The sequence below is a fragment of the Cheilinus undulatus genome, linkage group 4 (genome assembly GCF_018320785.1).
Source record: "Cheilinus undulatus linkage group 4, ASM1832078v1, whole genome shotgun sequence".
NCBI lineage: Eukaryota > Metazoa > Chordata > Actinopteri > Labriformes > Labridae > Cheilinus > Cheilinus undulatus.
Genome location: NC_054868.1, coordinates 12,617,481 through 12,632,030, shown reverse-complemented (window position 1 = coordinate 12,632,030; position 14,550 = coordinate 12,617,481). Strand labels below are relative to the sequence as shown.

Here is a 14,550-nt window from a genome sequence, read left to right as displayed (position 1 = left end):
GGGAGCATCCATCTCCGTGATGTTTTGGGCTCGGGACCTGACCAGCGCACCTTGTACTTTTGTATCCAGCAGGTTGGCTAAGGCCATTTTTTTTACTTTTGAGGGTTTCAATATACCCTCGATTTCCTGTGGACTCACTCATTTGTTCTAGTTCCACTATATTAGTCTCCAGATCTCTGATAGATCTGGTGATGTCTCTAGTTACATTGAGAGTGTGCTGCTGACACAATAACTTAATTTGGATTTTTCCATGGTCCTACCACTGCCTTAGACAGGTAAAATCACTTCCTCTGTCTAGAACCAGTCCAGAAATAAATGATGGCTTCTCTAAAACTCTGATCAAGAGTTAAAACTGAATTAAAATGCCAGTAGGCACTTTTTGGTAAAATATTTCTGATAAAAACATTAGACAGGACTAACAAATGATCACTAAAACCCACTGGTAAAATCTGACATGTTTTAAAAATATTAAAATGATGCTTAAAACTATAAAAACGGTCAAGACGAGCTAAGGAGATTATGTTATCACTCACGTGGGACCATGTGTACTGTCTGGAGCTTGTGTGCATCCTCCTCCATACATCCACCAGGGCATGGGAGGAGACCAGCTGTTTTAGAGCATGCTGGGAAACTGGATGAGGCTCTGCATGGTTTTGATCTAAAAGCTCATTCTCAGTACAATTAAAATCCCCACCTGAAAAAACATAATCACAAGACCCACAACCTTTGAATTTTTCATTTATCTTTCCAAAGAACCATTTCCTCTCTGCGCCGTTGTTTGGAGCATAAATGTTAATAAAAATAATGTTAAAATGGTCAAAACCAGCTTGGATTAAAAGGCACCTCCCTTGAACAACATGCTGCCCTTCTGTTGACTTTGGAGTAAAAGCTTTAGAGAAAAGGATGCTCACCCCTGCACTCATAGAGGTGCTATGACTTAAAAAAGCCTCCCCTCCTCATTCTCTACACCAATCTACCTCATTGTTAACATCACTATGTGTTTCTTGTGAAAATAAGACATCAATTCCTTTTAGCCTGAGTGTTTCATAAAGAATAGCTCTTTTTCTTGCCTCTCTGGCCCCGTTCAGGTTTAAAGACGCGACTTTAAAATGATTCATAAAGGGTGAGAGGTTAAAAACTATACTTAAAACAGCCAATAAAATCCATAAAGTGCTAAAAAGTCTCACATTTAATATATTCAACACATCTGTTTTCTGACTTTGAACATGACTTTCTTTAACCTGTACACTTCTTCATCAGTAAAACCAGATTCAACTTTGTGTTTAATATGATGTCTTGCAGAGTGATAAAACACGGATAAATCAGGGAAGTAACGCTCCAGGTTTACACCTTTCATGCATTTAGTTTGTTGTATGGAAAGTAGTGACTGGATAAAAACCTTCTTGGCTGGCTGACTGTGTGTGTGAAACACTGCTGCTGTCTGTAATCCAGCCCTCACTGTCACTGCTGTCTGACTCCATGTTTCTCCCTGCTATCTGTCTGCCTTTTAGCTTACTGGCTTTCGCTGCAACTACCACACTCTTCCTCTTACTGCGCCTCTGCGTTGGAACTGGCTTCCATGAAGCCTCATGCTCCATCATCTCCTCAGCTTCACCTGTCATGCTAGCTCCGATACAAAAACCACTAACCTTACCTACCTCACTTACCTGACTCACCTGACTACAGCCCCCAGCTGCCTCACTTACCTGACTCACCTGACGACAGCCCCCAGCTTCATCACTTACCTGATTCACCTGACGACAGCCCCCAGCTTCATCACTTACCTGATTCACCTGACTACAGCCTCCAGCTGCCTCAACTGTCTCACTCACCTTCTCTTTTCTCACTTTACCTGTCTCTCCTCCCTGCTCTCCACTGGCTTCACTCACCTGCTCACTACAGTCCCCAACTATCTTACCTGTTACACTGTCACTGCTGTGTGCTTCACTCTCTTTCCCCGTCTCATTTACCTGTGCTCCCTCCACCTCACCTTTCTCTCCTCCCTGTTTTCCACCCAGCTCACCTGAACTGTGCTGCTGTTCTGCACCCATCTCACTCCTTTCACTCTCCTTACCTGTCTGTGTGTCATTTTCCTTACCTATTCTCCCAGTGACCCCGCTGCTCTCTCCCTCACCACGCCCTTCAGTACTGTCAGCATCTCCGCTGGGCCGAGCTTCACAGCTGCTGCTCTGCGTGCCCGCAGCAGGAGCGCGGGGGGCGGGCCCGGGTCGGTCCTCAGCGGTGCGCTGAGCCCCAGCGCCGGGCTTCTCAGCAGCGACCGAGCCAACATCCCCGCCTCGGGGCCCCGCGGAGCGCCGCTCGCTCGAGCCAGACGGAGCCGGGCCAGCACTAAATAAAATTACATTCAACAATTTACCACAAAAGGGACAGAAAAGAGTTGAAAAATCACTCACACGAGCTCAAATTCTCCGCTCTTCCACTCACACGCCCCTCACGTTAAAAAGAAGGAGAGCAGCAGCAGCAGAAGAAGAAGGAGGAGGACTCCCACTCCAATACACAGGGTGGCGGTATTGCGCCGTCAGGCCGCCATTCATCAAAGCTGCAGACGGAGAAGAAGCGTTTTTTTTTTCAATACCTTGGACCTCACTTCACATCAGCGCTCTGAATACAAACACAGATAGTTTTGTTACTCTATACTATACTGACTGTTGTAGTCATGGAAGAAGCGGGTAGGTTTCAGTCTCAGTTGTCGTCCGTCATGGAGAAACTGGTGCTGTCTGCTGTGACGGAAATAAACCAGCTAGTGTGTGAGTACTGCGCTGTCCTCCGGCTGGAGCTGAGCCGGGAGAAACAAGACAACAGCACCCTGAGGGAGAAACTGAAGCAGCACCCACCTGTCAGCGGCTTCATGCAGGACGGTAGGATAAAGTAAACAACAACAAACTCCCAAACCTCAAAATGTTGGAAGCAGCGAAAGGGGATACTGAGGGTGGAGCAGGGGTGACAGGAACAGGTGTTACTGTTCTACTGTTCTAATGTTAACCAGTAGCGGGTTTTGCAGTTCTGTGGCTCAAGGCGAACACGGACAATGGGCCTCCACAGTCATTGTTCTCCCCCCTTTAAATAATATTTTATCAAAGAAAGGCCTGCTTGTTACTTGATGTAAGAACAAATACAGAGACTTTAACAGGACATATAGTAACCAAATGACATTAGAGCAATGTAATACTAAATTTACACGTTTATTTCAATGAAAAAATGACCCAAAAAAGTTGTTATGTATTATTTTTCTTGTTTTTTTTGGCCACGATTTACCAACCATAACCTCTCAAAACTGGCCGAATATATGTTGTAAATGTATTTATAGTATCAGTTATAAAATATCTGGTAAAACAACATTTACATCAATTGACTTGTTTTTGGTGTTTTTCAAATAAATTTGGGTAAAAAAAAGTCATGATTCACGCGAGTATTTACATTTTATTATTTGAAGCCTTAATGCCAACATAATGTGACCAAGTTTATTTTATATTTCAGGCTTTTGATGAGTGTGTTAACCTCTTGTAAAATGTAAAATAGCCAGCATACAGGCCGGTTCAGGAGAAAGGGTTAAGTTAGTCATGTGTTCAGGGGGGCCCTGAAGTTGCTGTAGGCAGTTGCCTGATGGTATAGTTCAACTGTGATAATTGACTACTTGAAACTGAAATTGTCTGTGCATGGCAGAGCTACAACAGATGTGCAAGGGAGAAAATGTGCAAATGAATGCTTCTTGTTTTGTCTTTCATCTTGTTTTGCCCTTTTGCCAAATGCCCACTGGGTTTTTTTAAATGAAAGAAATAAACAGCACAGCACTGGTGTCAAAGCTTCATGTCTTCATCATCTGCTTCAACTTCAACAACCACTGGTGCTGGCAACCTAATGTCACTAGTTAGCACAGTCATATCTGAAACCTTAACACAAGGAGTCGGCTCAGTGTCAAGTTTTGAAATTACTTCTCAAACATGGGTAGCCTATCTGAATCAGATTTTAGAACATTTGTGTGTTTCAGTGTTTTATTTTTTAGAGACTGCAAACACAAGCTATGGTAAAAGCAAGTATATTTAAGGGGAAATATTGTACTTCATTACATTTCAAAAACATCAAGTAGTGAGTAAAAAAAAAAAAAAAGCATTAAGGCCAAGATGAGGAGGTCAACAATATGAAACTGGCTGGAGGTTTGGCTGACAATGCACAACGGTCAGTAGCACGTAGCAAGAAAATGATTTTTATTATTTTGTTTTTATTTTATCCGAAAATGGATCAGTTGTGGAGCTTCATATGTTCTTGTTGTTATTGCATATTAAAGAAAGATCATATTTTACTGTACAAACTCCTCTGCTATCAAAATTAGCTACTCAGTACTTACAGTAAACTTTGAATGATATACTTTTTACTTTTGCTTGTAGATTTATAGTAACCAAAGCAGTTGTACTTTTATTTAAGTATGATGGTCTTTTTTGACCTCTAAAAATGAAAGTAATTGTTTATAAGCAAAAAAAAAAAGAAAGACATTTGCAACAATTTATCTTAAATACTAACAAAAGTGAATGAGTCCATCAGTAAGAAGATGAATTATTTTTCTTTGATCATTTTTGGCCTGAAACCACTGCTGATGGGTAGGTGTCAGACAAGGCCATTTATAGCAAACTGAAGAAACATACCTTTGTTGCATTAGCCACAGCTAATACTCACATTTGTTGTTTTAAATATAGCAGCAGGATTTTTTGTCCCATAGAGAACACCTACAGGTACAGGAACATACATAAAATACATTAAAGGTTTAGTTTTGGTGTCAAATTTTATATAAACCACAAGTTCCACACAGGTGCTTTAATGCAAATCAAGGGAAACCGGAATTTTTCTTTTCATGCTTTTTGTGTTGCCCAATCCTTTGACATCGATTAAGAGACTGTTTGTAAGAAGTTTACATATAAAGTCAGTGCATTTTTTCCAGCAGTGTGTTTGTGTAGGGAAATTATTGAAACTTTTCGTCTGAATATTTCAGGTAAAATGGTTTCACTGATTTCAGAGGTAATATTGAATGCATGTTCTCTTAATTTAGGAAATGACAAAACAGGAGTACAGCTGAAGGCAGATCATATGAACAGTAAAGATCCCACTGAGGAGCAGGACGAGGTAAGGTTATTCCCTCAAACCATACAGACTTTTTACATCCACCCTCATTAAGTGTTATCTTTAAACCTGATATTAATGCACCATGTATAATCAATGTTTGGTATCATTTGTTTCTTATGCCTTTGTAACAGACTCTCTGTTTAAGATAGGGTGAAGCCTTTCTACTTGAGTAACACCTTTTGCTTTTCTGGTTGAATTTTTCTTCACATCCAAACCATAATCATTCTAAAAATAACTGTAACTTTGACTATTTTAGAACTGCAATAAATTCATTGATCCATTTGATTCTGATTGGATTAAATAACTGTGTACAAGTGTGCACTAAGTGGAATACTCAAGTACAAGTACCCAAAGACACAGCTCACTTACAGTTTGAGTAGATGTAATCAGTTACCTTCCATCCCTGGCCATCACCACTTGTATTGTTTTTATAAGACATCCGAAAAGTCACCTACATTTTCTATAACATTATTCATCTCTTTTAACACACTTTGTAACTTCGTAAAATTTTTTCTAGACATGTTAATGTCTCTGTCGACACTGATGGGTTCCTATAATAGAGAAACGAGTGGCTTAGTAGACTGCTTAATGCAGTGTCACCAGTTTTCCAACACTTGTTTCGCCGTGACACCAGTTCTGTGCATCAGACAAATTCATGGATTAAAAGGTGGTATCTAAGTTTAATCCCCTGACTGTGTTTTGTTATTTCTGAAGCTTTTAAAACATGTCAAAATGTAAGTATTTTATGATGCATTAAAAAGTGAATTTAATTTTAAAATCTATGATTTTAATTAGGGCTGGGAAATTAATCCCAAATTAGATTAAATTGCAATATGGCCTACTGCAATTTTCAAATCGCAGAAGCTGCAATATTTCTTTAACTTGAAATGTGTCAAAATACCAGTTTAATAAATCAATTTTTTGCAGTGGCGGAGATTTTATGCACATTATGCAAACCTTCAAGTGTCAATTTTTTGTTATAATGGTTTACAAAAATCCTCCTTTTTATGTTTTATGTAGGCTATGTTTTTCTTAAGCAAAATGAGTGACATAAAAATAATAATGCCCTTTAGCAAAGCAAACGACATCACATTTACAGTATGAGCAAAAATAGTAAGCATTCCTTCATAAGAGACATACCCCAGCCGCCTGCTTTATAGCATAAAGCTTGTTGCATCCTCATATTCAGATTCATGTTACTATGGATTTATTGCTTTGGGAACAATTTCATTGTTTTCAAATACACATGGTCTTATTTATGGAATTATTTATTGCTTGAATTTGTCTGTTAGAATGTTACAATGTTACAATGTCATTTAGCAGACGCTTTTCTCCAAAGCGACGTACATTTGAGAGCAAGAACAACACAAGCAATGATCTAGACAAGAAGAAACAACATCAGTAAGTGCCATCAAGTGCTTCAGGTCCAATTGGACGCAAGTGCTGCCGTGTAGAGTTTAAGGCAGAGTACCTAAAATATACGTTGTTTATGTAGTTTTCTTTTTTTGTTTGTTTGTTTGTTTTTTTTTTGTTTTGTTTTTTTTTTGTTATTAGACAGCAACAATGAATCAAGGAAAATGTGGGATCACTAATCGCCATTCATTAGACTTCACAACAACTATTTACCAAGTACCAAGTGCTGGATCATTCCCAAAGAGCTGGGCAAAGAAATCCCAGAAGTGGAGCAGGACAGTGCGCGCTAACTATAGTTGGGAAACTCATTCAACCACTGGGGGCAGCAGTGGAGAATAGTCTGGCTGAGACTCGATCTACTACTGGGGACAACAGTAGAGAATTGCCTAGCTAAGTGCAAAGTGTTCTCTGAAGAGCTGGGTCTTTAGCCTTCTCTTGAAAGTAGACAGGGAGTCTGTAGATCGAATGGAGTTGGGTAATTCATTCCACCATTTAGGGACAACAGAGGAGAAGAGTCGAGCTAGTGACTTAGGAGCATGATGTGCTGGAAGTACCAGGCGCCTTTCGCTGGCTGAGCGTAGTGGGCGAGAAGGGGTGTAGACCTGGATGAGGGACTCCAGGTAAACAGGAGCAGTTTTAGTTACTGCTTTGTAAGCAATGATTAGAGTTTTGAATTTAATGCGAGCTGCAACTGGAAGCCAGTGTAGAGAGATTAAAAGAGGCGTGACATGAGCTCTCTTGGGTTGGTTGAAGACCAGACGTGCTGCTGCGTTCTGGATCAACTGCAGAGGTATAACTGTGCATGCAGGTAGGCCTGCCAGTAATGAGTTACAGTAGTCAATACGTGATATTATAAGAGCCTGTACCAGGAGTTGTGTAGCATGCTCTGTCAAGTAGGGTCTGATCCTCTTGATGTTGTAGAGGGCGAATCGGCAGGACCGAGCAATCGAGGCCACATGGACCTTGAAGGTTAGCTGGTCATCAATCATGACACCCAGATTCCGGGCTGACTTAGTGGGCAAGAGATTATTTGATCCAAGCTGGATACTGATCTGCGGTTCCATAGTGGGACTGGCTGGGATGATAATGAGCTCCGTTTTGGGCAGGTTGAGCTGAAGGTGGCGTTCCCTCATCCATTTAGAAATATCAGCAAGGCAGGATGAGATCCGAGCTGAGACAGTTGTGTCATCTGGTGGAAAGGACAGGAATAGCTGTGTGTCGTCTGCATAGCAGTGATAAGAAAAGCCATGGGAGCGGATGATTGCACCAAGTGAGGTGGTGTATATTGAGAAAAGTAGGGGACCAAGCACAGACCCTTGAGGCACCCCTGTTGATAAGCCATGCAGTTTAGACACTCCTCCCTTCCATGATACTCTAAAAGATCTCCCTGTGAGGTAGGACTTAAACCACTGTAGGGCAGATCCTGAGATACCAAGTGAAGAGAGTGTGGAGAGGAGGATTTGGTGGTTTACTGTGTCAAAGGCAGCAGACAGATCCAGCAGTAAGAGAACTGAGGACTGACCAGCTGCTCTGGCCAAGCGAAGTGATTCCGTTACCGACAAAAGTGCAGTTTCAGTAGAGTGGCCCTGCCTAAAGCCAGACTGATTCTGATCAAGTAGATCATTGTTCTGCAAGTGTTCTGAGAGCTGGTTGAAGACTGTGCGCTCCAGTATTTTTGATAGGAATGGGAGAAGTGAGACCGGCCTGTAATTTTCAACCAGGGCTGGGTTGAGAGTGGGTTTTTTGAGCAGTGGTTTAACCGGCGCTTGCTTGAAAGCAGCTGGGAAAACACCTGTGGACAGAGAGGAGTTAATGATACAACTCACAGCAGGGCTGATTGTGGGCTCAATCGCCTGCAAGAGATGTGATGGTATCGGATCGAGGGGACAGGTTGTGGGCTTAGAGTCAAGCAGAAGCCTGGTGACCTCGCTCTCACTTAGTGGAGAGAATGAGCTAAGTGATGCATCACTAGCTGGTGGCAGAAAACTGAGTTGGACAGGCTCAGAGAATTGGTTGCTGATGGTAGAAACCTTGTCAGTGAAGTAGGAGGCGAACATGTCTGGAGTCAACATACTGGAGGGTTGTGGGTTTGAAGGAGAGAGGAGCGAGTTAAAAGCAGAGAAGAGTTTGCGTGCATCAGTGGCAGCACAGATCTTTGATTGATAGAACGCCTTCTTAGCAGAGGTAAAACAGGACAGTTTTTGCTGATAGGCACTCAAGTCAGTGGTTTGTTTGGATTTACGCCATTTTCTCTCTGCCGCTCTGAGCCCTGCCCTGTGGGTTCTGATGACCTCAGTGAGCCAGGGACAAGGTGGAGTATTTCGAATAGGCTTAGACACCAGAGGGCAGAGTTTGTCCAGAGAGGAGGTCAGTGAGGAGCAGAATGTGTCTGTGGCCTCGTTAACAGTGAGTGTGAAGGACTCGTTACATGAGGCTAGTGCAGCTGAGACCTCGTCAGACAGCTGTGTTGGGTCAAGAGACTGAAGGTTTCTGCGGTATGATCTTAATTGAGTAGTAGATTGTTGAAGTTCAGGTAAGCCAAGTGAGAACTGAATGAAGTAGTGGTCAGAGAGGTGAAGTGGTGTTACACTCAAATTAGCCGTGGAGCAATTGCGAGTTAGAATCAAATCCAGTGTATTACCAGCCTTGTGTGTAGGAGGCGTTTGAACCAGTTTCAAGTCAAAGGAGGACAGTAGTGAAATAAAATCAGTAGCCTGGGCTCTATCCAAGTGGATGTTCATGTCACCCATGACAACCAATGGTGTGCCATCATCAGGGATGTCTGAGAGTAACATGTCCAGTTCCACAATAAAGTTGTCCAGGTGACCCCAGGTGGGCGGTATACCACAACCATGTAAGCCTTTATTGGGGCAGTGACCTGTACTGCATGATATTCAAATGAGGTGTTATTGTCCAAGGGTTTGAACTGGCTGAAGTTCCAGCTATGAGAAAGAATAATGCCTGTGCCACCTCCTCGGCCAGAAGAGCGAGGTGTATGAGAGAACACTGCATCAACTGATAGAGCAGTTGGTGTTACAGTGTTCTCAGGACGGACCCAAGTTTCTGTCAGGGCTAGGACCTGAATGTTAGACAGTTTAGTGAGGGAATTGATGAATTCTGCTTTGTTAACTGCAGACTGGCAGTTCCAGAGGCCAACTGTGATAAAAGGTTGTGGAAAAGAGGCATTCTGCAAAGTGGATAGATTATGCAGGTTTCGTTTTCTGTAACTATTGTGCTTCTTTCTGTTCCCATATATGACTTGTATTTTTTGGTTGCACATGTTGCGTTGGACTGCTGAGGTGCGTTAGACTGTTATGAGGCAGTGCTGCCTGTCTGTGGCCTTGCTCGGTGGACTCGCACAGGTAGACTCGCTGGTCTTTACCCAATGTGGTCTTCACACAATTGGGCTTCCACAAGGGCTGACGCTTCAGCGCAGTCTGTGTACTTATATAGAGAGATATGCCACAGATGTGCACAATTGAGTTGATTGTGCACAGCCGCTAACCGCCCCAGCTGGCAAATTTAGATTCAAACTCTCTTAAAGCTTGGACTACAGTGAAACTCCGCCCCGGCAGTTTACACTTTAGCAATCAATAGAGGGAGCCACACGCGTCAACTGCCTCACCTATTGTTGCAGAGAGAGTGAAACTAACACGTTCAGCCTAAGCCAAACTGCCAACAACCTACTTCCAACTGAAACAACCAAAAGCAGATTCCTCTTACCAAGTAGCTTCTCCCTTCCTATCTCAAAGATCAGAGCTTGTTCTGAATATACGTAAGATTCCCCAAGAATAACCGCATATTAAATCGCAATCACAATATTTGGGAAAAAAATCGCGATTAGATTATTTTTGCAAATTGTTCAGGCTTAGTTTTAATGTATTCTGAATGACCTCTTATGGTTCACCTGCGATACCTCTTAGACCTGGTTCTTTTGGGATGTTTTTGAAATGAGGCAAATGATCATAAAAACATCAAAAAAAATCTAAGATAAAACTTTTATTCAGCCCTTAATATTTTACAAAAAAGGAGAATAAATTAACTTACAGACTAGAAAATCTCTGTGGAAATGATCACAATCAGCTGTACTCCTTAAATGTTCTGTCAAAGTTTGATATTCTGGCTTTAATGCAATCAGGTTTAAATTTCTAAGGTTACTCATTGCTCCTTGGTTTAAAGATGTGACAGTGGAAAAGGTAAGTCGATGGATAGGATGTAATAATGAGCTATCTTGCATTCACAAAAGGGTGGTGACGTACAGTTTTCTTGTGTGCCACAGAGAACCTTCATTTCTGCAGACTGCACGTTTAAATCAGTCACTGTTAAAGGTGAGGAAGCACTTGAAGAGCAAGCAAAGCTGAGAGGTAAGCATACTTTATTTAAGCCTAAATGACATTGTGCCAGGCATGATCATTAAAATAATGATGTTCTTATAATGTTGTTTTCAGTCTCACCCCCTGTAGTCTCAGCCAGCTGTTCACAGGTTGGGGAGTGTGGTCCTTATCCAGCTGCACAGAGCTCACACTTTAGCAGTGAACCTCCAGAGGCCAGCAGTGATTCACATGCAGACTACAACCCGTCCATGGAAATGCAGTGCAGGTTAAGTTTATCTCCAAGTGCAGCACAATTCGCTGAGCTGGGATTTCAAATCAAAAGAGAAGCTGAAAGTCCAGACCAGCAGACTCAGGATGAAGATCTAAATCTGGGCTTCGAACTGCAACAAGGGATTCTTGGTCAGATGTACTCTGAATTTGGAGGGTTCCCTGTATGCAGCACCATGCCTGACATCCAAACACCCTCGTTCTTGAACGGTTTACAACCAGCAGAAAACCAGCACATGCCGAGAACATTAAATATGCCTAATTTATCCTCAAATGGGCAGCATCCTGCGGACAGAGATGCACCATGCCAACAACATGAAAACAAAAGGATGATTCAGTATCGGACACCTTTGCGTTTCAAGTGTGACTTCTGCGGGAAGGGTTTCCCTTTCTTGAGCATGATGAAAGGCCACAGGCTCACACACACTGGGGAAAGGAATCAAGTCTGTCGTCATTGTGGCAAGACTTTTATCAGACGAAGCCACCTAACGCGCCATGAGATACTGCATATGGGTGTCAAGCCATTCACCTGCCAGGTCTGTGGCCGCAGCTTCTCTCGCCATGCCCACCTCAGTTCACACATGAAGACTCACAGCTTGTGAACACTGGAAGTCATTGTTTTATAATCAGCAATGGATATCGTCACCATCACTGTGCTTCATTTTAAACATGCAAAGTGGACAGTAGCAAGCATATCCTTTGTTTTACTTTTGCTTCCGGAAGAGCAAAAACAGATTTTTCTGATATTTAAAGTTGCACTAGATTTTGGCCTCTAGGGGGCAGAACAACTTCTTAAAGTGTTAAAGTTCATCATCTGTGAAAAAATCATTGATAGGGCTGGGTATCACCATTGATAGCCTGAATTAATTCAATTCACAAGGTCCCAAATTGATTCGATTCATGATTTAATCCAATCCAATATCAATTCATGAAGGGATTTATTTGTTATTTTGCTTCAACATTTAAGAGATTCTCAGTGAACATAAGTTGGAAATAGTACAAAGTACATTCCACATAATTATAAATATCTACATTTGCATTTAAAAAATGACCCAAGATCTGCACCAAATTTTCAAAATAAAATGATTGGGCATAAGATTCAAATCTTGACTCTGAGTCTAAAGGCTTTTAAAGGCAAATTCAGGTAAAGTTCCAAGCTGCATTAGAGACAGAAGTTCTATAATGGTCACACTTGAGCTGCCATGAAACCGAGTAGGCCTTTATGTAAAGATCAGTCTCTGGATTATATGAATCAATATTGTAAAAGAGAATCTACCTGAATTGTGGAATTGAGTTTTTGAACCCAGCCCCAGGAATGAGCAAAGATAGCAAAAACAACAAATCAAGTCACATGAATGGCATACATTGAATGGCAGTATTCACATCTTTGTTGATCGCTGGTAAACAGAGCAGGTGCAGATCAATCAGACTATTTTTTCGTGTTTTGCAGCAGTTACGCTTTAACAAACTTGGAAAAACATCACAAATGTGCAGGATTTAGTTAATATAGGTGCAGAAGTGGCACCCCAGGAGCTGGTCAGTAAAAACCTCCTTGACACGAACGAAAATATTTTTTTACTAGTTCCCTTTAGCATTTAAATAAACTACATTTTAACATTAGTGTGTGCTGCAAACAGAAAGAGAGAAGAGAAGGGAGGTGTAGATGCCCCTCAGTTTATTGTTTCTTTGGTTTAAATCCATGTTGATACAAACAGTTCATAAAATACAGTATTATCAAAAATGATAAATTTATCATAGATCTACAAAGAAAGTTTGCTTTGAACAGACCATCAGTAAGCAGAGTATCTGGTTTGTGTTTTTTTTTTATTCTTTTGTACCCTCTAATGGTGTTGATGTCATTAAACCAGTCCTCAGCAGGGTGAGGACCTAAAAATCAGTCTGCAGAGCTGGGTTCAGTGGGTCCTGAATGGGTTCTTTTGGGAAAAAACAGTGGCCATGTGTCTTTGATGTAAAGAATCCCTAAGTTGGTTGATAACTACATTATAGGTCTTTCCTGTTTCCTGAAATTCAACAAGAATTTACACGTAATCATGGAGAAATGGAATCAAATAAAAATGTACAGTACACCTCCTGGAGTGGCTGTAATGATGCACTTTTAAACATATTTGTTTAGTCCCATCTCTTTGTGCAGTAACAAGTTTTGTCTAAGGTCTAAACTGCAAAACTTTTTTTCTTTTTGTTAATTTGAGAGGGGAAAAGTTTCTCTGTAATTTGAGTGGCGATTTCTTATGGAGGCACTAATGCCTTCTAAAGCTAGACTAGGTGAGGACCTCTGCATATACTGTTTTAATGGTATGGTAAATCCACATTTCTAGTGACGCGGTGTCCTTTTATGCTTACTGACCACTTCATTAAGTATACCTGTTCAGCTACTCAATAACATAAATATCTAATCAGCCAATCACATGACAGCAACCATTGCATAACAGCACGTAGACGTGGTCCCTACAATCTGATGAAGATCAAATTGAGAATCTGAAAAGGGGAGGAAGGTGATTAAAGTGACCATAAATGTGCCATGGACAGTGGTGTTCTGGCCGGATTTTAAGTTGTCTATGTCTGATATTGAACCCATCATTCAAATGTTGCTGTAGAAATAGAGACTCATCAGATCCAGTAATGTTTTTCCAATCTTCTGTTGTCCAATTGTGGTGAGCCTTTTTGAATTGAAGCCTCAGTTTCTTGTTCTTAGCTGACAAAAGTGTCTCCCAGTGTGAACTTCTGCTGCTGTGGCGCATCCACTCCAAGGTTATGCATGTTGTGCATTCAGAGAAACGCTTCTATCAACCTTGAAATGAGCAGTTCTTCAAGCTATTGTTGCCTTTCCATTAACTCAAATCAGTCTGATCAATCCCCTCTGACCTCTGACACCAACAAGGCAATTTTGGCCCAGAGAACCGCCGCTTACTGGACACATTCTCTTTTTCCAAGCCATTCTCTGTAAACTGGCTGTGCACTTTCTGACATTGGTTGCTGCCATGTGAATGGTTGAAATGATCTTTACTTCAACCTCCTGAGACCTAAACTTTTGTTCTGAATACATTTTTAGTTTCTCTCCCTTGATTGAGATAAGTAGGGCCTGATGAATTACAGCATCAGCCACATCGTTGAACAAGATTTTTTTTTGGAAATTCTCCTTTCCAAAATCCACACAAATTCCCTAAAGTTTCAAAGAGAAATCTTATATTGTGCATCCCAAATAGAGAGTGGACAAACTTGAAGTTTTTTTTTTCTTACTGTGAAAGTTCTTGAACACTTTTCTAAAGTATTCCATCAAAAGCAACCTAAAAATCCCTTCAAATAGTCCACAAATGTTTCAGTGAACCTTTATCAAAGCCAAAACATCCCAATAAAATTTTTTTCCAAAAAGCCAGTTAAA

General features: G+C 41.3%; 1 protein-coding gene across 1 annotated transcript; it reads left to right on the top strand.

Moving 5' to 3' along the window:
- The first annotated feature begins 2,581 nt into the window (after positions 1–2,581).
- On the top strand, positions 2,582–13,047 carry LOC121507897 (zinc finger protein 681-like). The gene is made up of 4 exons (XM_041784279.1): positions 2,582–2,879; positions 5,063–5,136; positions 10,829–10,913; positions 10,998–13,047. Exons 1-4 carry the CDS (start codon positions 2,678–2,680, stop codon positions 11,750–11,752), a joined length of 1,116 nt encoding a protein of 371 aa, XP_041640213.1. The 5' UTR covers positions 2,582–2,677; the 3' UTR covers positions 11,753–13,047.
- Positions 13,048–14,550: the final 1,503 nt, after the last annotated feature.

Bases quoted from the DNA above. Each gene is read 5' to 3' on its own strand.
- LOC121507897 (XM_041784279.1), top strand. From the start codon at position 2,678: ATGGAAGAAGCGGGTAGGTTTCAGTCTCAGTTGTCGTCCGTCATGGAG. The intron at 5,137-10,828 runs GTAAGGTTATTC...TGTGTGCCACAG, and splicing joins CCACTGAGGAGCAGGACGAG to AGAACCTTCATTTCTGCAGA. The intron at 10,914-10,997 runs GTAAGCATACTT...TGTTGTTTTCAG, and splicing joins AGAGCAAGCAAAGCTGAGAG to TCTCACCCCCTGTAGTCTCA.